Here is a 23,876-nt window from a genome sequence, read left to right as displayed (position 1 = left end):
TTGCCAAGAACACATTTGGAAAAAAAAAAGAGAAAAAAGTGACAGACTCCACCTAGGATGTATATAGATTATACAAAAATCAAAGATCTACACGGGCTGGTTTGACAGTTACGTCCCGGGGAATCATCTTCTTATTCTAGGTCCAGCTGAACTCTCAGGCTCCCGTCATGGCCTCCAACCGAAGGAAAAAAAGAAGCTAGAGCAGGCTTGGATTTTACAACGCATATCCTTCCGCTTTGGCTGTATATAGTCCACATGGTTAATCACAATAAATTAGCTCCAGTTGACTACTATTCACTATATTATTAATTAAATGCGTTCAAAACTAATATTTAATATTTATAATTAGTTTACACCCAGAATATATCTTGTTTATATGTGCTTGTAGCGGAAGGATCAAGATTGTCGGCATTCAACGGCGGCTCCCTCCTGTCAAAGTGGTCACGTGGGGCTGTAATTAGGGAAGTTTCCAACCTAATGTCATTTTTCGAGGTTTTAACTGTCATTTTAGAATGTAGAACAGCTTTTCTTAAACCTTTTTCAGACCTGAGGCCCACATTTAAGCTGATGAACATCTAAAACGTTCTTATCAAGCCAGTTAAAACAAAAACATAATGTACTTCAACATCTGTAAACCTATTTTTATTCCTTTTTTAATCCTGTTTCATTCCCTGTGAAAATAATGGAACAAATATTGAATTAGCAATCAATAAACATTTTGGGAACTCAAAGCTGTGAAACATTTGCTATTGTAGTCACACTTTTAAATTATGCAAGCAGTTTTTATGAGTATGACTTCCTTTTTGACAAGTACTCAAAGTAATCAGACTCAGAACAAAATGCGAAGCTTCAGGTTAAGCCAATTATTTTACACCCACACACTCTAGTATGCAATCTAACGATAAGCATTGTGAAAGACTCATTCATTTTCATGTAATTCACACATAAAGAGCACATATGTGTATCAGTGTACGTCTACAGGTCCTTTAGTGCAAAAAAGAGCTCTAACTCAAATGATAAAACTCCAATTTCTATATTATTTTATTAATGTATTAACCCTCTCAAGCTCAAAATAAGTTTTGATAAAAGGACGAACAACTAAGTCCTTCAGGGGTACTTCTGAGTTAAAAAAAATGCTCATGAAATACGTATATGTGGAGTAACCAGGTAGGTTTCAACTGTTGCAAGTCTGCAACGCCTGCCTCCAGAGGGTTAAAACATGGCTCATTTTTAACAGAGAAAGCAGCGAAAAGTGCCATAAGACACCGAAGCTCCCCTAAAGTTTATTAAAAAAATGTATCAGTGATGAAAAATATTTCATATTTTTACTGCAACTTTAAAATTATATATTCAGAATTTACTCAATAATGAAATTGGCAGTTTTGAAAATGCATTTGATCTGACTCAAGATACTTATTGATCTAATGATGCCATCCAAAAGATCTCTCGCCATGTTCCTCTGGGAATAAACATCTTAACATCTTATAAAAACACATCATTTTTAGTAAAGTTAAAGAAACATTCAGTCTCAACTCAAAGGAGGTTGTTGGACTGGAGGTGAATCACGTAGTCTTCAGGGATCCATCGAATATGTCCATGATATTCATCAACAACCCCACCTGCGTTCATGTCTGGTTAAAAGGAATATACTTTATTTAAAACCCTTAAGTGACCAAAAGAAATAAAATCTATGCATTTTTAATTAATGTGTGAACGTAATCCAGCACGTTTCAAAGATTTCTTGTACCTGATTAAATTATTACTTTAAATTAGGTGCGTTGAAGCAGAAAAAAACATCTAAGCATGCAAGACGTGTCCTCATGGACCGGCATTGGACATCAATGATGTATTAGTAATAATAAGACGGTAATATTATCATAATAATCTACAGGTTAAGTCAAACATTCACACATTTTGTATGTTTTTTAGTTTATTAGTTATTTTCCAGTTCAGTGCATGTTGGTAGAATTGTGTTCTACAAACTAGTTCACAAGAAAATCAAAGCTCAACTTATATAACTTTACATTAAAGTAATCACAATTGACATGCATGAATTTATTAACAAGATATTCTGATTAAAAGTGTTTATTTAATCTCTGAGCACCGCAGTAAAAAGGGGACACGCGTCCCTCTGAGCATGAAACTTGAACGTTTTATGTTTGTGAGAGCAAATATATCGGCGACATGTTTGAATACAGTACTTGGAGATTTTGTAAAGCACTGAGGATGCAGTTCAGCACATTACCTGGAACAGGTAAAAGAGGTTACCTGGAACATTGCAGATTAATGATCTGATCCTGTATGAGGCTAATAGGAATCTGCTTCTCACAGAGGGGCTGGCTTTTCTCACAGAGGAACAGTCAGCTCGTAGAAATGAGATTAACCAACAGCTTAATGAAAGGCAAAATTAATCCAAGTTCACTTAATTATCTTTGCCTTAGAGTTTTAAAGTTTCTCCATTTCTTGTGTTAAAAATCTGGAAAAAAGACAAGATTTTTAACCACACGTACAAAAATCGATGCATTATTATAAATATTTTTACAAATTCTGATTATTTAGGGTTAATCAAAAAAGCACAATTTTCTTTGGTGGTTTTAGAGATGGAGGATGACAAGTGCATTTATATTGTTTCAAATCGTTTCAAGTGAAACCAAATTTGTTTCTTTTAAGTTTCTCTGTACCACACCTCCCCACCAGGTGGCAGCATTGTACCTTTGATTTTGCTGCCCTCAAATGCCCTGCACACACAAAGAACGACTCTTACCTCTTACAGTCTGAGTCGACCTTTACTCTAAAACTAATTGTGTGGACTTTGGGTCGGTGATGGTTTGCACAACCAGTAGCACAAATCAAGCTGCCGCCGATGATTCAGAGCAGCAAATGATTTCTTTTATTACTGAGTTGCACTCGCCGTCTCACTACAACTGCATTGCATGAATACAACCGGCCTACTTCACGATGCCACGCGAACCTCTTCCTCTTCAAAGAAAAACAACAAATTCAGTTTCAGAATTACACGTAACAGGAAGGCACTTTCACATTATAAAGTCATCCATACATACGGGAAATGTCAGCATGCAGTGACAAACTATAACTTTCACTCGGGTCATACAAATGGCTGAACAGACAGTGACATATTCCATCTTTCAGTTCTTTTTAAAACACAGAAAAGGTTTAATCACCTGCAACGTTTCGTTTGCCGCAAGCCGCAAACGAAACGTTGCAGGTGATTAAACCTTTTAAAAAGAACTGAAAGATGGAATTTGAAACTAAACACAGCAGGAACACACCAAAGACAGTGACATATGCATTCAGTATAAATGATATCAATCTTTTATCTATACATGTTTTCATCGTGTTCCAATTGAATATCACATTATTATATATATATAAAAGGATTTCCCTCTCTTGGGATACTTCTACATGTATAAACAGAATAATAAAGAATCTCAAGTGAGCTTTAATTTAATAAAAATACATTACTTAAGTTAATTTGCTGCTTAAAAGATAATGATTTATAAAAGTTGTTTTATAGGAGTGTTAAAAAGTTTTCATGTCTTTCACAAACCCTTACCCTGTCAGAAACCATCGATCTATTTAAAAGTACTTCAGAAGGAAAACATTGATAGATTTGGGCCCTTTAAGAACCATCTTGTCGATAACCTGTCAACCGGTGAGCTGAACATTGATTAGTTGATCTTCTGAATAGAGGAGTAGTACTCCACCAACACTTTCCAGGCCTTTGGGGCCATGAAACCATCGGGAGGGTTCTCCCCACTCCGAGCCAAGTTCCTCATCTTGGTTCCAGAGATGAACTCAAAATCAGCATGACTGAGAGATGACAGCATGAGGTGGGGAAAAACAGCATGTTAGAAGTCAGAATGGATTAGATTAGAAGTACCCAACAGTAACTGGGAATATTAGCAGAAATCTGAGTGATGTTCATTTAAAGCTGCTATAGCGAATCTACAGAACAAGCTAGGTTTTGAATGCAGTCACGGAACATTCACTCCGCTCGTCGGGTATCTTCCCTGAGACGGACTTGGAAACCCTCATTGCCAGAGTAAATGAGATGGTGCTGAACACCAGTCGCTGTTTTCTAGGTCCAAATGTCTTTCGTTGTTCGTGACTGCAAATGGTGTTTTTCTTTTTGGGACGCTGGGACGTCCTAAAGTTGAAGTGGTAGCATCTGGCTGTTTCTCCTTCTCTGACATTATTGATCAAAGAATCTCTCACACCAGTGGTGTTCTGTTGCTAAATACACGAGTGCGTTATGAGTGGAGCAACCAGGGAAGTGCAGCGGTTTGGCGAGACTGACAACTGTTTCAGTCCAAAACGTGTTATTGGAGAAGGATTTTAGTGAAATGTGAGAGAACCAATTTATTCTTTTTTTTCTCTCATTTTTTCCCCCTCCACAATATATTTAGGCAAGGCAGCTTCATTTATATAGCCCATTTCATACACTGAGGCAGATCGATGTGCTTACCAATTAGCAAGAATAGCGAGAACATTAAAATCAACATGACACCTCAATTAAAATACACACAAATTTCATTTAGATTTTAAAAGAAAAATGAAAAAGACAAAGCTAAAGGTGAGCTGTTACAGCGCATAAGAAACAGTCAGTCAAAGGCTGATGAAAACATGAAGGTTTTCAATTGTGATTTAGGCCCTGTCCACACGTAGCCGGGGATCTGCCAAAACGTAGATAATTTTCTACGTTTTGGCCTGTCATCCACACGAAAACGGAGTTTTTTTCACACGAAAATGGATCTTTTTAAAAACTCCGGCCAAAGTGAAGATCTGCGTTTTCTCCGTTTTGGGTGTCTGCGTGTGGACGGACAAAACCGGAGTTTTAAGGTCCGCAACGTCACTTTCCGTGACAAAAAATGCTGACATCACGTGTGCGACCTGTGTTTACACTAGCCGGCATCATGGAAGCCCTCAGAGCTGCGCTCTGTCACTACCCGATCCATCAATTGTCCAAGCGCTTTCTGCTTGTTTGTTTTTGCAAGCGGAATTACTGCTCCTTGCGGAAGACCACAGACGAAGGACGAGGTTAAGAACGGGGGAAGTACTGCCGCCTACAGGTCTGGCATGTCCTTAACAACGCATTTATCCGGGTACGTGTGGACAGAGTTTGTTTTTTTAAACGCGGTGGTTGTGGATGCAAGTTTTTGGAGGGGCAGATATTTGCTTTCAAAAAACCCCGGCTACGTGTGGACTAGGCCTTAAAAATTGTAGAGTTGGGGCACATTTGAGGTCATAAGGAAGCTGTTTCCATCTGTGAGCAGCATTGTAGCTAAAAGTAGCTTCATCCTGTTTGGTTCTGACCCGCGGTTCTACCAGCTGACTAATTCCTAAGGATCTCAGAGCGCTGCCAGACATTTATACAGAAAGGAGATCCGACATGTATTCTTGCCCCATGCCACTGATCGATTTATAAACTAGTAGAAGCACTTTGAAATCGATTTAGTAGTTTCCTGGTAACCAGTGTAGAGATTTAAGAACAGGAGTAACGTGCTCAGTTCTCTTGGTATTTATAGCCGTACTATGTTAGAACGAATGTTAAGAGGCATGAGAAAACGTTTTAAGCTAATTTGTTTGCTGTAGCAGCTTTAAACATAACATGTTTCTTTAAATGTTTCTTCACTCACCACTCTGGGCTGTAGAAGTCCATGGCCTTCTTACTTTTGTTGTAGGCAGCTACCCTGAAGGGGATGATCTCCACAGAGGTCAGGCCCGGGGCCATGGAGAGAACTTTAGCTCCATGGGTGGGTTCATACAAGTCCTGTTTGGTGTCAGGATGAGGCATGCCTGCTGGGTCTCGGCCAACGATGTAAAAGTTTGCTCCTGCAATCATTCTTGCTCTGCAGTGCCACTGAACCTGGAAAAGAGTTTGACTATTAGTCAGATGACGTTTCTCACATGGTGACCTCTAACTGAACCGTGACTCATTACCTCAGTTGGTCCAGCGTACATCATAGGAGATGGAAATATGGCAATGATAGTGCTGGCTCTCTCCAAAACACCCTCATCCAGGACAGCAGAATGCTGCTTCATCCTCCAGTCTAGAGGCACGTCGTCGTCCTTGGTCCAGCCGCCCAGCGGGTGAAGGAGGAGGACTGGATTTTTGTATCCACGCTCCAGCAGACGTCGCTTAGTGTCTTGCATGAGCAGGGCGTGACCGTTGTGAACAGGGTTACGCAGCTGGAACGCAAACACAGCATCTGGAATAAAGCACAAAGAAAGTTCACAGCAACAGTTTTAACGGTCATATCCGACAGACACTGCTGAATGAGTTTTTTGGGTCTGGGAGTCTATTTTAAAGAGCAAGTCACTCCAAATCAATTTTTTTTGCTGATAAACTACAGTATATAAATGAGTGTCTAATTGTGCTGTAGAAAAATGTAGTCAACAGTTTGGCATTTTAGTGCATCTTAGTTAAAATTTAAATATTCTGCCTAAAACTGTCAGCGATGGGCCGTCGTCAGGCAAAAACTCAGCACTGCATTTGAATTGAAATCTGCCATCGCTATTGGCTAAGAGGTACACAAAGATGTTAGATGGTACATTATGATGTCACAATGTCATGAATGTGTGTATTTGTTAGCGGCTCCACCCTCTCGGTCTGCTAGGCAACAGCATTTGTTGCATTTTTCAAACAGGAAGTGGGAGTTGAGTAAGAATCTGGTCGTGGGTGACTTGCTCTTTAATAAATGTTGTAGCACACAGACTCCAATGGAGTAACTCTCGTTGAGTCTGATTAGAAATCAGGCACCACACCTGCTTGTGGTTAAGTTAGTTTTCTTACTGTCAACAAATCTTTGAAAAAGCAACAATCTAACAACTTGTGTGTGTGTGGCTTATCGATTCATGTCATAAAGCTTTACCTTTATAAAAAAGGATTCATGCTACCAAGAATTTGTATTCACCACAAAGAGCTTCTGATGTGTGTAGAAAACAGCAGCTCTTATTTTTGGTGTTAATGTGTTTGTGTATTAAGGAGTTTTAACAGAGATCAAATAAAACAGTAATCCAAGTGTAAACTCCATGCATGCGACTGCAAGAACACACATTAATAAAGATGCTAAACTTGCAAAGAGCACACATTAAACTGTTGTGAAAAAGGAAAACAACAATCTGGAGCACCCTCGTCAGCCATATGGATGTTTTTACAGTATGTCTTCACACATCATGCAGCGTTAACGTTACCATTTCACTTTTGTTATGATCCTTGTCAAGATTTTCTTTTTCTGAAAGACAAATGGTGATTTCTATTTACCCTGATTTAATTATTGTCCTTATTTTTAACTGATTTTTACAATCTGTTTTAAAATAAAAGACCCGCAACGTCAGTTTCTGACACAGCCAATAAAATATATATCTAAGTGGGCTGGTTTTTGATAACTATTGACTTTCAGGGCAAGGGTTTTTATAAATGCAGCTGCGTTTGCATCATTGACTGATGGAAACTCCGCAGTTTTAGCTGGAAAAGAATCTGCCTGCTAAAAGGAAGGCCACTCGTCCGTTTTGATGTAAAAAAAAAGCTTGAAATGATGATTACTTGGGGACGTGTCTATTTGCCTGGCAGGTAGCTGATTAGCCATCAGTGTTTGCCCCCCCCCCCCCCCCCCCCCCCCCCCCCCCGGCGCTCTGGGGAAGGCCTCAGCCTCACTTTCAAAGTGTCACAGCCTAGAAGGCAAAGGTTTTCTGGATAAAACTATTGAGTAGCACTTTGTTTGAAAAGCGCTTTATAAATAAATCTGATTGATTGAAAAGCACCCGCCAAACTCCATTAGCCTCAGTTAGCTCATAGCTATATCAGCTCAGAGTTTGATGGGTGCCATTCATTTGACCCCACTCTCAAGTTCATTTCTTTTTCCAGGAGTGACAAGACGCGTGATGCGGCCAAGATGGCAGTGGAGGCAGCCTCCCATCAGGCTTCAGTTTGGCTTTTCAGAAATCCACAGGTGATGGCACGAAGGCTTTTGTCCATCTTATACAGTCAATGGTTCTTGCATGCACTGAAGGTTTGAAAATGTTTTTAATGCCATTATCAAGTACTTAGGATTTCTTAATCTATGAAATAGTCATCCTGAGAATGAGCATGGGTTGTAATCAAAACAAAAACGTCATTTAATCTTCTGTACAGCTAACAAAGATGTAATTTAATCTTTTTGTCCAAATTATGTTTGCCACTCCTGTTGCCTGTTTAACATTTTCTAACCTGCTTCCATCTCTTTGAACCTCTGCTTGAGCTCGTTAGGAGTGAGGCGGTACTGGTCGAGTCCATCGTTCCATTTGATCCGCTCCAGAACTTCCAGGTCACCACCAACTAGCCAGTCACCTCCCTCCATCACCATCTGCACCACACAAGGGAACAACGAACATTAACATTTCTTAACATAATATAATTAAACCTAACTGATACTAGAGCAATATGCTAAAAGACAATACCTTGATGTAAGGGTGCTGTGGACAGGTGGTGCCCCACTGCCTGGCACAGCGCTCCTCTTTACGATGAGCGTAGAACTCTGGGTTTCTGAGGATAGCCACACGTGAACCCTGATACTCCAGAGCTACAGCTGCACAGCTGTCCAGCTTCTGCTTGGTCTCGGTGCTTACGGCCAACACGATGGGAATGGACATGTTGATGGACCCACCTGACATAGACCAACAGAACAAACCAGACATTATTACAGCCATTATTACACTACCATCACTGACTTAAATAGAGGTATGAAACTTAACAGTTATAAAATCTAAAATTTATAAACATATATGTACTACAAATGTGTCTGTTTTGGTTAGTCGTGTGTGTCTACATGCAGTCTGAATTAGTTACACATCATTTTCAACAGCTGGATACCCTCCAACAACCTCATTAATATCACTCCTGGGGCACTGGATAAATCTTCCCTGAACTGAAGCTAAACAACAAGTCATGTTTAGTTGCTAAGGAGAACTAGAGAATTTTTAGCCAATCAGCATCACTGCATTTATTGTCACCGAGGCACAGGCCACAGCGACCCTGCAACAGAAAACAGCTAGCTAACATGCTAGAAGATGCTGCATCTTCTTACCCCCACCCCCCACCCCATCCCTCACACACACTCACTGTTGATATAGATATAGCTGAAAACACACCTGTAGCTGTTGCAGTAAAATGTGTTAATTTGTTCCTTATTTATGTGATTTTAATGTTAAAAACAGTTTATCTAATTTGATTTGTGTGTCGTCTTAATGCCCCAGACAAAAATAGACAAAGAGGAGAAATAATTTCAGCCAAAGCCCAACCAAGAATTTTCACCAGCCGCCACTGCAACAGTTACTACATTCAAAAGCTACTTGGTATTAGCCTGGATAGGGATTTTCACCAAAAAGGCCAGCTAATATTTAGAACACGTCAAACAGATACTGTCCTCACAGCTGTGGGGCAAAAAAGGTGCTGCTGGACAAACCTTCTGCACAGCTTTTACGGTGGGGCGTTAAATGCTTATTTGACCATAGGCTGATACGGACCCTCACTACACATGATAAACTGCTAAACACATTTTAAAAAAACCTCAATGTCCACTATAATTTCCTGATCAAATATACTGCTGCTCATTTGCTGGTGGGCAGGTTGGTGGATGTGTCACTTCCTGAAAGGTGTTAGGAATAATAAAGATGAAGGTGTGATTGTTTCTCACCATCTAGCAGGTTGCCAAAGTGAAGGACCTGCAGGAACTCTCTTTCTCTCATGAAGCCCTTCAGAGGACTGGCCCAGCCCTCGGCCAAAACCTGCACCCACTGAAGATCCAACTGGGGAAGGGGAATGTTAAATTATCAACTGCATAAAAAAATTAAACACTGAGGAAATGTATAGTACATTTTTTATTCAGACACATTCATTTAGCTATTATGAGGGGTACTACAGAAAGCAGATTATGTGAAAACTCTGAGTGAATTTTTTCCAGATTTTAGGAAAACTGGTGATTTCTATTTGAGAGAAAGATGTTAGTGAACCTCTTTAATTTGAGTTAATCGCTGTGGTAACAGGCTCTGTGAACTAAACCTGCTTGTTGGCAGGTTTACTTCAAGAAACCGAGCTCTTACTCTTCTTATCTAAACAATCTGAATGATAATGAACTCGTCATGTATCAGTGGAAAACTCCAGCTGCCAAAAGTGAAGCCGACGACAAAGTGACAAGGTTGCAGTTCCCCCCTCATCCACTAGGGGCTGGCTCCAGTAAGGAGCAGTTCTGTTTTGCCTTGGCCCCCAAAATGCCTTGATTGTATCAAATGTATAAATATTACATGTGTATAACTTGTTTTATACAAGTAAAAACGTGTAGTGGAGATAAATCTACCTACATTTTACTTGTTTTTATTTAACTATTTCCTGTCCTGCCTGTCTCTCATCTTCCTGCATCTCCTCTAAACTCTCCAGGAAAACTGCTGCCTGGATTCTTACTTTTTCAACTCAGGAGTTACTTTTGAGCAGATCAAAGGGATCTCCTGACCGCAAAGTGGAGTGCGCGATTCGATGCTGCGTCAGTGAGGTGAAATCACCACAGCACAGGTGATGAGCTCCGCAGTAGCAGAGCGCTTCAGGCACAAATAAGACAGAAAATAGAGAACATGTGCAGACATGAACGATCGTGTGCTAATTATAGTTTTTTGGTTGCGCCACTTTGAGAATGGACCGTGCGCAGAACGCAGCAGCCTGGAGCGCTGCGCACCAATGATCAGAGCTCTGCCGCTCTCTGCTCAAAAGAGTCCTAAAATGATGTAATATAGGGAGAAACCTTTTTTCCGGCTCTCCCTGGATGTGTAGGATATACAGCTCCCCCATAATTCGATCCCTGCTCCTGGATGAAAAACCGGACGTTTTCATCAATACATGACCCCCCACCCCCACCCCCACCCCGGGCAATTGCCCAGTTGCCCATATGGTTAATCCGGCCTTGGCAATTAGGGGTGTTTTCTTTGATTGATAGGTAGTGATGAGCTGTCAACGTTAGCACTAGCGGCTTACCTCCCTGCTTGCTCGAGGGAAGGCCTCATGTTAAAAGTATTACAGCCGTTAGCTTTTGTTAGCTCCGGATTAGCTCAGTTAGCTTCTAGCTACATCGGCTCAGAATATGATGGGTGTCAATCATCTGGCCCCCCCTTAGTCCCCCCCCCCCCCTTTTTTTTTTGTATGTTCCAGGAGTGACGAGACAGGTGATACAGCTAAGATGACGGTGTTGGGAACAGTTTTTCAGAAACCTACCATCTTAAAAATCTACGATAACCTCAAATGGGAGAGAAATCCCTTCTTAGATTGGACTTTTTTATTCTCCCAATTTTTTATTGGAATAGTTTTCTTTTCACACATGTACTCAAATAAGAGGAAACTTAAATAAATAGTTGAAAATGTTTAAATTAAGAGAAATGCTTATGTAGTCAGCAAGATACGAGGTGAAAGTTTTAATAAACTGTAGAACATTTCTGTTGGGGCTTAATTAACTATGATGAAACAATTAGTAAAATAAAACTTTGAAGTACAGTAAAGCACTTTTTAACTCTGAATTATATTTATTATCTGTATCAATGTCTGCTTTTCAGTTGATGGATTATATCTGTATCTCTTAATAAATCCACAATTATTTTTACACATTTATGCCACAAATATTGCAGATAGATTAACTGAATAATGCATTCAAATGTTCACACTTTAGCCTCTCTCCTCTTGGCTGCTGCGGTCATTTTTGTATGTATTTATTTTAACACACGCACGCACACACACACACACACACACACACACACACACACACACACACACACACACACACACACACACACACACACACACACACACACACACACACACACGCACGCACGCACGCACGCACGCACGCACACACACACACACACACACACACACACACACACACACACACACACACACACACACACACACACACACACACACACACACACACAAAGTCATACTCTTCACATACTTTAGGGAGGACCTTCTACTCCAGTCATAGAAGATCAGCTTAATTTATTGGGGTTCTTTATTGCAAGGAAAGACACACACAGGTGACTTAATTAGTTAAAATCAGTCATTCTGAGTGCAAAAACACTTTCCTGACTAATTCAACTCATAGTTCAGAGTTAGACCCAGAATCTTTTGAAGCATTTTTCTGGAATACCCCTCCCCCAGTGTTGGTGTGTTCAAGAACAGTCTTCACAAAAACCAGCAGGTTAAAGCACATAATATGGGAACAGGGGACTCTGAAAACAGCCATTTCCATACAGTACTTTGTGCATCACAGTCTGCCTCCTCTTCATGCTACACAGATGCTGCCCCACATCCCTCCTCCCCCATAATTCACGCTGCGAGAACACATCTCCGGCTGTGAAGTACATTTGTGAACACCAACTGTGGAAGAAGACTGAACATTCTCTTCGATGACACTAGTGTCCGCGTGTGAAAACAGTTCAGAGATCATGCATGTGCTGCACTTGTGAACTTTATTTCCAGTGTTTGACACAACAGTAGTAAAAAAATAAAAATAAAACGAGGTTACAACATGCAGCACTTCTCAGATCAGTCACAATGTGAAATGTTCATCCCGGCCGTTTAGATAAATCACTAAACAGTTTATTGAGGATCTCCACAAGTTTCCCTCCACCTCGTCCAGTTTGCTGCTTGACTAAAAGGAGGCCTATTTAGTGGAGCGATGAATTACCTTGGAGATGCTGATGGTGGGGAGCGTTTTGGCATCAGCCACAGCGAGATCAAGCTTGTTCTCAGGAACAAAGAGCTCATTCACCTCTTCCAGGATCTCGCACGGTACAATGCTCTACAGGGGAGACAGGCAGAGAGAAGGATTATCAGTTAATTCATTTTATAAGATTGATTATTATTGCTATTAGTGATCATTGGTAAGAAGTTTAGAACATTTAACTGAGGTTTTGGAATATAGCTGAGGCGATTTGGGAGGATGAATCATTACTTGTACACTGAAAAAACAGAAGTTCTGTTTGTTCAAGTTATATCCCTGACATGTAGTTTCTACATAACTGGATCAAGTTTGTAAGATGAACATAATTGACTTGTGTATTGCCAACTTAAAAAGGTGCAATGTGGTTTGTACATGACTCCTTCTTGTTGGGATAACTTAAAGATTGTGTTCATGATTCAGTTCGCCGATTACTGGTTGGATGGAACAGATTTCCCAGCATGCCACATTTCTAAATGATGAAAATTAAAATAAATTAACTACAGTTTGAGTTTAATTGACATTTAAAGTATTATAAATAAAAAATAAACACAGGATAAATCAAATTAAATATGCTAAAAAACTGTTGTATATAGCTCTTAAGCTGGCAGAGGGCAAAAACCCTGACTGAAAAGATAGTAGTACAGATAGGTTCAAAAAGCACCCTTCTAGTGGTTTCCAACTAGAATGACACCTATGGAAATCACAGGGACTACATGGTCTAGAGCAGTGGTTCAATCTTGGTCCTGGAGGGCCACCATCCAGCACATTTTAGTTGTTTCTCTGCTCAAACATACTTGATCCAGTGGTTGAATCGCCTGTGCAGCAGCTCATCAAGCTCTGAAGAAGCCTGTTAATTACCTGTTGATTGAAATCAGGTGTGTTGAAATAGTGTTAAAACTAAAAGGTGCCACATCCCAGGCCCCTGCTAGCCTAGAGACAGACAGGGGCACAGACACACTAAAAAAAGGAGAGAGTGCTAGCTGCAGAACCACAAAGACAGAGCCACACCAAAATGTGGAGCACTACATGAAAAAAGGGCTTTATTGAGGTTGCGAAAATGATATGAATATATTCTGTGTTAAATACATGTTATCAGAACATGATAATTTCATGTTCTTACAACATGCATTTACCATGAAATGGTCATGCTCTAATAACGTGTATTTATCATACTGGCATTATATATTAAAGTTATACAACCAAAACTTAATCTAATGCAACCAATGTACTTGATTCAATTACGAAAATCAAACAGACTTTTTTCTTTCAGTGGATGAGAAAAAGGACCTGTCATCTTCTATTTCCCTTTACCTTTTTTAAGGTTTGGTCTGTTTACAGCTGAACAACTGACATGACTCCAGACAGTGGGGAAAACTTGCAATAAAATAGTTGATGTCATTTTATTTCACATTATGTAGGTATTATCAGAAAGTTGTACTTTATTAGATCTCACACTATCATCTACAAATTCCATTTTCTTTTATATTTGAACTTTGGATTTTTTTTTACATGTCTTTAAACCTTTATTCCCTGTTTAATTTTGGAACAGTCTGTCCCTCTGCACTTTGTTCTCTCCTTTATTAATTAATTTATTTTTTTACACCTACTGAGATTTAATTGCCTACTTTTATCCTTTCATTTTGCATCCTGGTGCAAATACAAAGAAAGCCAAACCGTTCTTTTAAACTTAACTCTGTTTTGTATTACAAAAAGTTAACATGTAATTTTATACCCTCACTTTGATTAAAGTGACAATGTGTATTTTTCCTGATGACAGGGGGCAGTAGATACCTAAATCGTTGCAAGCAAGCAGTATTTTTGTGTTGGAGTAAGACCTTACCAATGGATGCTCATTAGGGTCAAAAAGCCCTTGGGAGTACAAACTTTAGCAAAATAACAAGCATATCAAACTCCCTTTCATCACTGGCAACAAAGTTTTGTAACCGTTTGTTACAAATCAATAAATGCATTTTGTCCTCACGGGCTCCCGTAGACGGAAACATGGCATCTAATATGGCGCTGCCCAAAAATGTAGACCCGCTCCCAAGTATTTTAGACCTGATTTTTATGGTTATATGTTACCAAGCCGCCAATATTTTTCAACAACTGGGCATCATTTCATTCATTTTCAACAATATTTTGATGGATACTTCGAGAAATTAATGGTAAAAACTACACATTGTCTCTTTAAGCTAACTGAAAACTTGGGATTGAGACATGACTGCTGGGAAAAGGAGGCATCAGATCATGCTGACCTTAAACGTGGAACTGAGATTACTGGTTTAGGAAAAGCGCCCAAAGCTGAGTATAGATTTCCTGAGGTCTCAGTTACCTTGCAGACTGAAACAGAACTGAGAAGCTAAACTTCTGTTACCATTTTTGGGTTAAATAAGTAAAAATGTAATCTTTCCACCCAAAAATTTTACACAAGAAAGTTTCCAATTTCACTTTATGATTTTTTACTTACTTTTTATCAATAAACTTGCATAAAAATAAAAGAAAAAATTTGGTTAAACTTAATTCGGGTTAACTTAATTCTTTTGTTCTCAGTTTTTACCATCTTAACTCTACATAACACAATTTACAAACATGTCAGTCAGTGGTTTTCTTTTGTTTCCATAAGACTTCCACCCAAAGCTCTTTGGCTTCATAATTCTCTGCCACAACTGTGATAATGACCTCACAAGAACAGAAAAAAAAAGTTTATCATGTTGAGAATTAATGTGTGGCCACCCAGTTGTCTCACAGAAAAGAACATCAGGAATCTTCCATGTCTAACCTATCTCCTCAAATGCACCGTGTCTTTGTGTGTGTGTACGTTCGAATGTTCTTACACTCGTCAACAGTTGGCAGAACGAGAAGGTGTTGTAAAAATAGCATTTTTAGTTGTAAAAAAACACATTGAATGTTGTAAAATATACACAAGTCATATCAGTACCAATAGGGGGCCTAAGTTGTGCCCATCTACTTCTGCACCATGGGTCACCAGAAATAAGGAAAAATGAATGCAAGTCAGTGGAGCTATAAAAGCTGTTTTCTAATTCCGTTTGATATTTGCCATGGATTTCTCGTGTTATGTCCGTGAAATTTAAAGACACATTTTGATGCCAAGAAAGCACTTATTTTCGAATGGGGTAAATGTTATTTTAGGTTTTGTGTGAAGAGACGTGTAGGACTACAAATGCGTCTCACCAAATTTACGTAATTGAACCAGACACGGAGAACAAAATAGCGTTTCTTCCAGGATGACAGATGGAACATTAAACGTGTAGAAAACCATTATAAATCTGGCCATGCGGTAAGTAGCAGCTACGCTGGGGGAGAAGAGTTTCTACGGTATGTATTTGATGTCTGATTTGGAGTGATTTTATTTACGAATTTTTACAACCTAACAAACCTGAAGTTACGTGACATAGTCGAAACACACGCCATTACTTTTAATTTAAATTGAAGTACAACATATGTGCGATTCAGAGCGTAAGGCCAAGCGGATTTGAAAAATAGCTTTTACAGCTCCACTCTCTTGAATTCATTTTTTTTTCTTTGTTCTGGAGACCCATAAGTCAAAGAGACATTATAGGCTCCCTATACCAGTAGAGCAATAAATAATTCACTTTTATTACACATTCTTGTGAAAATAACAATTATTTTTCATGCAGCAAAAACGTGGGACTATGTTTTTGCAGGTTGCTAATAAAATTTTACATGAAATTGCTGTTTTTATACTTTTATTTAGAAATGTTTTTCCACTCACACAGTGATGTTATGATAATGTTAGCCAAACCAGCTTGTGTCCTACTAAAAAAGAGCTGCACCTTGAATTCAGTTGGCAGGCTCGTCACTGTTTGATGCTGACATATTCAGACTTCTCTGATTTGTGCTCTCAGGGGCAATCTTTATCTACAGGTCTAATGGTCATCAAACACTCCTTTCAAGTAAATTGTTTTCAGAATTGGTCTTCTGGATTGACAGGGGAAATGTGCATTTTTACACTAACCATCTTTAATATTTGCTCTTTACCACTCAGCCAGAACACAGTGGTCCCTCCTTGGTCATACTGGAACATGCTTTAGTAGTTTGTTTAAACAGGGATGTACATTGTGTTTCAGCGTACTAATGGGTAATAGATGGTCCCTTAGTCACGTCCCACTTGAGAACCGTGTGCTTTAAAAGCAATGTTTGTTTTGTATTTCAAAAACCATCAATCACCACAGAAATGTAAACGGACACAGATGGAGGTCCGTGCGAGATCCAGAGATGAGTTGGCGTTTTTATTTTTATTATTTTTTTTACTTCAAATACAAGAGCACACTTGTGATAGCTGGCCACCCTGAAGTCCAGGATTCACATTCATCCCACCTACCTGCTCCCAGAGCAGCTCCAACACTTGGTGGATACATTCATTCACTGAAAGCTCTCCAGTTTTCAGGACGAGCTCTGGTGCCTCAGGGCGCTCGTACTCTGAGTCAATCCCAGTAAATCCTAGCAAAAAAAGAACAACAACATTATAAACATGACAGCTGCCTTCTATTTGTTTATGTGTGGGAAAGTGGTTGAAACACTAGAATAAAGTTTGCAGACAGACCTTTAATCTCTCCAGCGCGGGCCTTCTTGTAGAGTCCCTTTACATCCCTGCTCTCACACACTTCGAGCGGTGCATGGATGAACACCTCCAAAAATTTCAGTCCGGCACTCTCGTGGATCTTCCTTGCCTCGTTACGATCCTGTGAAATACAGCGCCGTTACTTAGCTGCAAAATAATAATAATCACTTACCAAACACACTAGCCCATAATATCAATTATCTTTTCACCTTTGCAAATGGAGAGATGAAACTGGTGATGCAAACTAGACCCGCGTCGGCAAACAGCTTCGCAACTTCGGCGATACGTCGAATGTTCTCCTCGCGGTCTTTGTCGGAAAAGCCCAGATTCTTGTTCAGGCCGTGGCGAATGTTGTCCCCGTCCAGTGAGTAGCAGGGGATCCTGTGGGACACGAGGTACTCTTCCAGGGCAAAACTAATGGTGGTCTTCCCAGCTCCAGATAAACCTGGTGGATACCATAACTAAACTTAATAAATGATAATAATGATTAAAATAACAATGTGGGACTTCAGATGGTTGGGGCAGCAGTAGCTCAACAGGTTGAGCGGGTTGTCCAGTAATCGGAAGGTTGCAGGTTCGATCCCGACTCCGGACAGAGAATTCTGCTGTTGTGTCCTTGGGCAAGACACTTAACCCACCTTGCCTGCTGGTGGTGGTCGGAGGGACCGGTGGCGCCTGTGCTCGGCAGCCTCGCCTCTGTCAGTGTGCCCCAGGGCAGCTGTGGCTACATCGTAGCTCATCCCCACCAGCGTGTGTGTGAATGTGTGTGTGAATGGATGAATGTTACACTGTAGTGTAAATCGCTTTGGAGTCCTTCCTCTGAGAGGCACTATACAAGTGCGGGTCATTTATCATTTACCTGTGAGCCAGATGGTGCAACCCCTGAAGCCTCCTCGGGTGCCCACGACCTGCCCTCTCTTACTCCGGCTGACGTGGTGGTCCTGGTATACTACATTAGTAGACCTAACAAGATCCTGGAAAAGAGAAGTTTACTTTTTACTGATGACAATCATATGTATAAACATGTCAAAGAACACAAAAACCTGGGCAGTAGCACAATTTGCACGTCCTGGAGAATAAAACACTAGCCAAGCAGTGGACAAATGAGGCTGTATGCTTCTAGACGGGAGGCTTTGGAAGAAACCGGACAATGTGTCCAATGTGCTGCCTGCTGCTGCCCAGTGATGATGTGGCATTTCCCACACATTCGCCCTCTACTACTTCCTTCTTCCCACCATCCACAGGATTCCTACCAGTCCATCTCCAGCTCAGATAGTTTAACACACTCCACCCAACCCTATTTCTCATTCTCTGGATCACTCACCATCTCATATCCTGTGTTTAAAGAACCTCCTTTCACATACAAAAACAGCTTTTATTCTGAAAATCCATCCCTCTGACACACCACAGAACCCATCTGGCCTGTTTCAAGAAAGGATTTGATAAAGTTGCTTCGTGGAGTGCACAATGTTCCTGACTAGAGATAGTGAGCAATGGTCGGACGTGTGAAACGTGTGTGAGAAATGAAAACAATTTCATTAGAAAATATATCTTCTGTTTCTGAAACCAAGACTCTGTTTCTTAAGTTTAACTTCTTACAATGAAAAATAAAATTCCCATTTTTTAGTCGCAGTTACTGATTACATTTGACCAAAATCATATCTGCTGATTCTGTTATTCTCTAAATCATCCTCTTGGTGTTCAAGGCTTTCTTTTTACTCTTTACTCATTCTTATACAGCTTAGCCCCATTCGTTGCCTTCATCCTCTCTTTCACAATATTACAAAAGATAACATCAGAAGGAAGCTATCTGCCAGCATTCGTGAGAATTTCAGCGGCAGTTTCAGCAGAATAATGCTGACTGACTAGATTAACCAAGGGGGGGAAACACAAAATTGTACTGTAACATGATGGTAGAGTAAAATTCATACATATTATCATAAATGCAATAGTTTTATTTTGAAAAAAAAAGTCTAAAACTTTCAGGTAGAAGGAAAAATGGGCAAACTTCCACACGTTTTTACCACTAAAATAATGACTGATGCAGAACAGAATGCAGTATGGGTCTCAGTACAAAGGTTTCCCAGCAGATGAAATGATGGATGAATGGTTTTGTACATGAATCAGTACAGTCTAAATGTGTGTACACCTAAAGATTTGGTATGTTCTGCAAGTTGGCAGCATTCCTGTGCACAGTGGCTTCTTTCTCCCCCTCACAAGAACCCCTATGTTAGAAGTGGGCCAGGGGCAGACATCGGTATATGGTCATAACACAAGTGGTCCATTCAGAGACGAATCTGCTTCTTTCTGGAGTTAAAGAAAACCTAACTTTATGGCCACATCTGAAGGTTAGGGAGCCGGACTCCCAATCTGTGCTTCGCCTGTGCGAGGATCAGACCACAGCGGCGTAAAAGACCGCTGATAATGGACAGTTGTTATAAGCGCGTCATAAAAACATATACCTTTTTTAAGTCGCTAAAACTTTGCTTTCTGAAGGCAATGAACATGACAAGCGGAGTTCCTCTCGCGATCTCCAGATGTACTCACCGTACGAAGCTTTTTCACTCCGGACATTTCTTTGCGGTAGCACCGACAGCTGGACACCGGGTACACACACTCACGCACACGCACGCAGTCCCGGTCGGAAGGAACTCCGCGAAGTTTTTACTGACTAACTTTTACGGTGAAATATTTAAAGCAAAGGAGGCGAGACGAAATTTAAAGCGGCTTTCAAGACACGTAGCTTTCAGCTGGCCCTTCCCTCGGCCCTCCTCCTCCTATAACGTCGGAATAATTAGCATATTTAGCAGTCTGCCAGCCGTGGGAGTTGTTAGTGTTACCCTTGGAAACCAGTTCAGCTTTATGTTAGCCTCGTTTTCTCATTATTTTCCATCAGAATATGGTCAAATCTGTAAAAAATGCTCTGGTAAAATCACATATGTGACTCCTCAGACTAAAAAGTGTTTTATGGCCCCCGAGTCAGTCATATAAAAAGGAACGCAAGCTAGTCCTAGCTTTCCTATTTCATCCAGCTATAGCTGGATGAAATAGGAACAAATGCATAAAAAGTACCCCAAAAGTGTTATGTTGTGTGACCCTTCAGCCATGCCGTGATTTACTTTCAAATTTATAACACGTCATGTCTTTCATGCAAAAGTCAGCTTGAAAATTGATTTCACATCAAGTCAGAGCACTTGGGATTGTATGGGGTGCTGATACTAAAATAACACAAAAAATTTGCAGCCATATTTTCACCACATTTTTGTTTTAAATAATAAAGCAACTAATATATATTTTAAAACAAATCTAAGCATAGCACAACTAATTGTTAAAATATAAATGTGGTATTGCTGGGTTTTATATGGCAAATGCCAGGGGCGGCGTTAGGCCCGGCTACTTGGGCTGAAGCCCCGGATGTTTCATTGAAAGCCCCGGATCTAAATCGCGGAAGTAACATGCAGTACCAAAGTCCAACATAGAGGGAGCAGCTGGCAGTAGTTTGTATACAGTCTGCCTGAGCCTCCACCACTGAAGAAGAAGCCCTTCAGCAGCCGGCTTCTTCTACACTATGCCTGAAACACATGAGTGAAGATGGACATAAGGACGTTTTTTAGACAAAAAGTACAACGACAGAACCCCAGCTTTGATGAGACTGGTGTTGACTCAGGTTTGTGAGTCTTATTTGAAAATATTTGTTGTGCTGCTGGTTTGCCTAAAGTTGGCTTATCAGGTAAAGTTGATGGAGAAAGAAAGGGAATATTTACTATCATCTCACACTTAACACTAACAGGAACAATACTCTGCCCTGAAAATGCTTAATATGTAGCTTCAGATTAAAAATTATGTGGTACAAGACATGTATGATGTTGACTAGTGTGTGTCACGTGTGTGCGCGTGTGTGTGTGCGCGCGTGCGTGCGTGTGTGTGTTAAGCCCCGGATCTTCTTCAGTCCTAAATCCGCCCCTGGCAAATGCAGATAGGGTGCGGAAGTAGCCGGCGCTGCACAGAAACCTATTTACTTTGTTGACTGGGCGTTAAAATGCCCACATCCTGTGCAGTCTACGGTTATTACAATCACTCTTATTGGGACAAAGACAAATGTTTTTTTCAAGTCCCGAATGTAGTGCGCCACATAGGACTTCATTAAAAATAAATAAAACGTTCTGAAAGAAGACGGTAGAAGGTGATCAGTATCTATGGCTAAGAACAGAAGCTGAAACAGTTTGCAGCGATCACTTTCTAATAGCCATGGGTTTACTACATTATATATATATATATATATATATATATATATATATATATATATATATATAACAGCAGGTTAACAGTATGATACTGTTTTCACGTGTCCTCACCACAAATAACTTTCAGAGTGCTAGTGTTTTTAGCAGTTAGCTTAGTGTTGTATCGTGACGTTTATATCTTATTAAAATCAAACAAATTTACCAGAAATTAGGATTTTAACAATACACTAAAAGTTAGTTACAAGTAGATCCTACCACATAATTATTGTTAGCATTAGCAATAGCATTCTTATCATGAACTAATACATTTAAATAGCACAACTCACTACTTATGGCAGCAAAAACAAGATGACGGTCATTTAAAACTTCTAAGAAAAAAAGTTCTTATAATAAAAAGGTTAAATGTTGTTAAACTGATAAATGATTGAACTACAAGTAAAGGAATATTCACTTGAAAAAGAGTTGATAAGAAGTGTAATTTCCCATTGCTTACTGTGTACATGAATGCATCACAGTTATAAATTCTTTTCCTGAGTACTCAGAAGAAAGATTCAATGAACACTGAAAAAAAGGTGCACACGGTAACTGTTAAAAATTAGGTTTTGTTTTGTTTAAGAAGGAAATAAAACTTTTTGTTTATTTCTTTACGCTGTGTTGTTGTACATTACAGTAATTTGAGACTGTTCAGGCTCTAAAAGAGAACTGTAAAATACAAGATCTGAGACAAATGGTCTTTATTTATAGTTTTTACGATATTGATTGAAGAAGAGAGGGATTAGAAAAAATAATACATGTTTAAAAGACACTCGATTCGTGGCCATTATTTTGTTGGACCTGTACATGTCCATATTCACGGGGAGCATTATATTGAGCACACATTTGAAGGCAGATTACATCACAGCAAAGAAACAAGGCTGTCCAAATTCCAAGCTGCATCCCTATTTTCCTGAAATTTCAGCAACGGGTCTGGTAGAATTCTTGCTAGCAAAGGCTATGGGCTGAATGGGAGATTTTTGTTCTTGTTATAATGACAGACAAAGCAGTAGAGGATTATGGTTTTAAATGTAGGTATATTAATGTTTGGTCATAAAAAAAAGCTTAAAGTGGTTGTGTTAGGCATTTTTTTTGTCCAAACTAATAAGACAAAAAAACCTTGTATGATGTTCTGCCCCAAAGTTTAGTTTTAACTTCTTTTTAGTGCCTCCGGCAACAGGACACATGGCGAGGTAGGAGTGTGATTAAATATGAAGTCTCGACTGTCCAAATTCAAAAGCTGCTCACTTCTGGTCTTGGCGGTCGAGGACGGACCTGACCTTTGTGAATCAAGTAGGCCAGGTCCTAACAAAGATGCTACCCCTGAATTTGGACACAGCCAGTTTAGTGAAGATAGCCCCTATCCAATGTCTCCTTTGAGTTTAAGATTTAGGGAGTCTGTTTAGGATGTGGATATTCTTTATTTTACAGGAAAAAGCTAGCCTGGCCAGCCAAGTCAATGCTTTCTTAAGGGTAGCAAAGGGCCTGGTAACTTTCACATTCAAATAACCCCACCCCATGAAAGTTTTAACCGAGCCAATCAGCCCTGAGCAGCATATGTCACACATGGTGACGCTCAGTTTCTCATAAAAAATGAAGATGGCGTCTGAAGTGGCGTTTGCTGTGGCACTTTGTTCTAAATGACTTGAACATATCTTTAAAACTACAACAAGAAGAAGTGCTCAAATAGCTGCACAGCTCAGTGGCGTAGTGGTAGAGCGTCTGCCCTGGGACTGGGAGATTGGGTTTCAAATCCCGGTCGGGTCATATCAAACACTTTGGAAAAAAATGGGACCCGATGCCTCCTTGCTTGACACTCAGCATAGGTTAGATTGGAGGTTAAACCACCAAATAGTTTCTGAGCACGGCTGTGTCTGCTGCGCACCGCTCCCCTGGGGATGGGTCAAATTCGGAGAACAAATTTAACACACACCAGTGTGTATGACATCTAGTGGGACTTTAACTTTAAAGAAAGTTGTTTGCACCAATGCCTCGACTAAAGCTAAAAAACTACAGCGTTGCGAACATTTCCACCTTTTTTCTGATTACCGGTAGTTATTTTGGAGCTGGCTAGTCCCGCCCCTCATGGTGCTCTCTGCCAATAAGCATCCAGACTCGTTCTCTGTGTAGAATAGATTTGGGTGAGTCTGGCAGGCCAGGCTAGGGAAAAGCCAGACAGGAATTCTGCTAAAAGGTCCACGGTTGAATGGTCTCACACAATCTTTACATTGC

General features: G+C 40.1%; 1 protein-coding gene across 1 annotated transcript; it reads right to left on the bottom strand.

Annotated features, from left to right (window-relative positions):
* Window positions 1-3,456: 3,456 nt before the first annotated feature.
* LOC107376032 (bifunctional 3'-phosphoadenosine 5'-phosphosulfate synthase 2) lies at window positions 3,457-20,077 on the bottom strand. The gene is made up of 12 exons (XM_015944916.3): window positions 19,915-20,077; window positions 18,227-18,341; window positions 17,577-17,812; window positions 17,350-17,488; window positions 17,128-17,246; window positions 12,729-12,842; window positions 9,696-9,807; window positions 8,461-8,666; window positions 8,231-8,366; window positions 5,962-6,230; window positions 5,658-5,887; window positions 3,457-3,831 (listed from the first exon to the last, which is right to left on the bottom strand). Exons 1-12 carry the CDS (start codon window positions 19,939-19,941, stop codon window positions 3,690-3,692), a joined length of 1,845 nt encoding a protein of 614 aa, XP_015800402.1. The 5' UTR covers window positions 19,942-20,077; the 3' UTR covers window positions 3,457-3,689.
* Window positions 20,078-23,876: the final 3,799 nt, after the last annotated feature.

The sequence above is a fragment of the Nothobranchius furzeri genome, chromosome 12 (assembly GCF_043380555.1).
Source record: "Nothobranchius furzeri strain GRZ-AD chromosome 12, NfurGRZ-RIMD1, whole genome shotgun sequence".
Taxonomy (NCBI): Eukaryota; Metazoa; Chordata; class Actinopteri; order Cyprinodontiformes; family Nothobranchiidae; genus Nothobranchius; species Nothobranchius furzeri.
This window is presented reverse-complemented; position numbering and strand designations above follow the sequence as displayed.

Bases quoted from the DNA above. Each gene is read 5' to 3' on its own strand.
- LOC107376032 (XM_015944916.3), bottom strand. From the start codon at position 19,941: ATGTCCGGAGTGAAAAAGCTTCGTACG. The intron at 8,667-9,695 runs GTGAGAAACAAT...GGTCTATGTCAG, and splicing joins CTTTGGCAACCTGCTAGATG to GTGGGTCCATCAACATGTCC. The intron at 6,231-8,230 runs GTTAGAAAATGT...GCTTTATTCCAG, and splicing joins GTTCAAAGAGATGGAAGCAG to ATGCTGTGTTTGCGTTCCAG.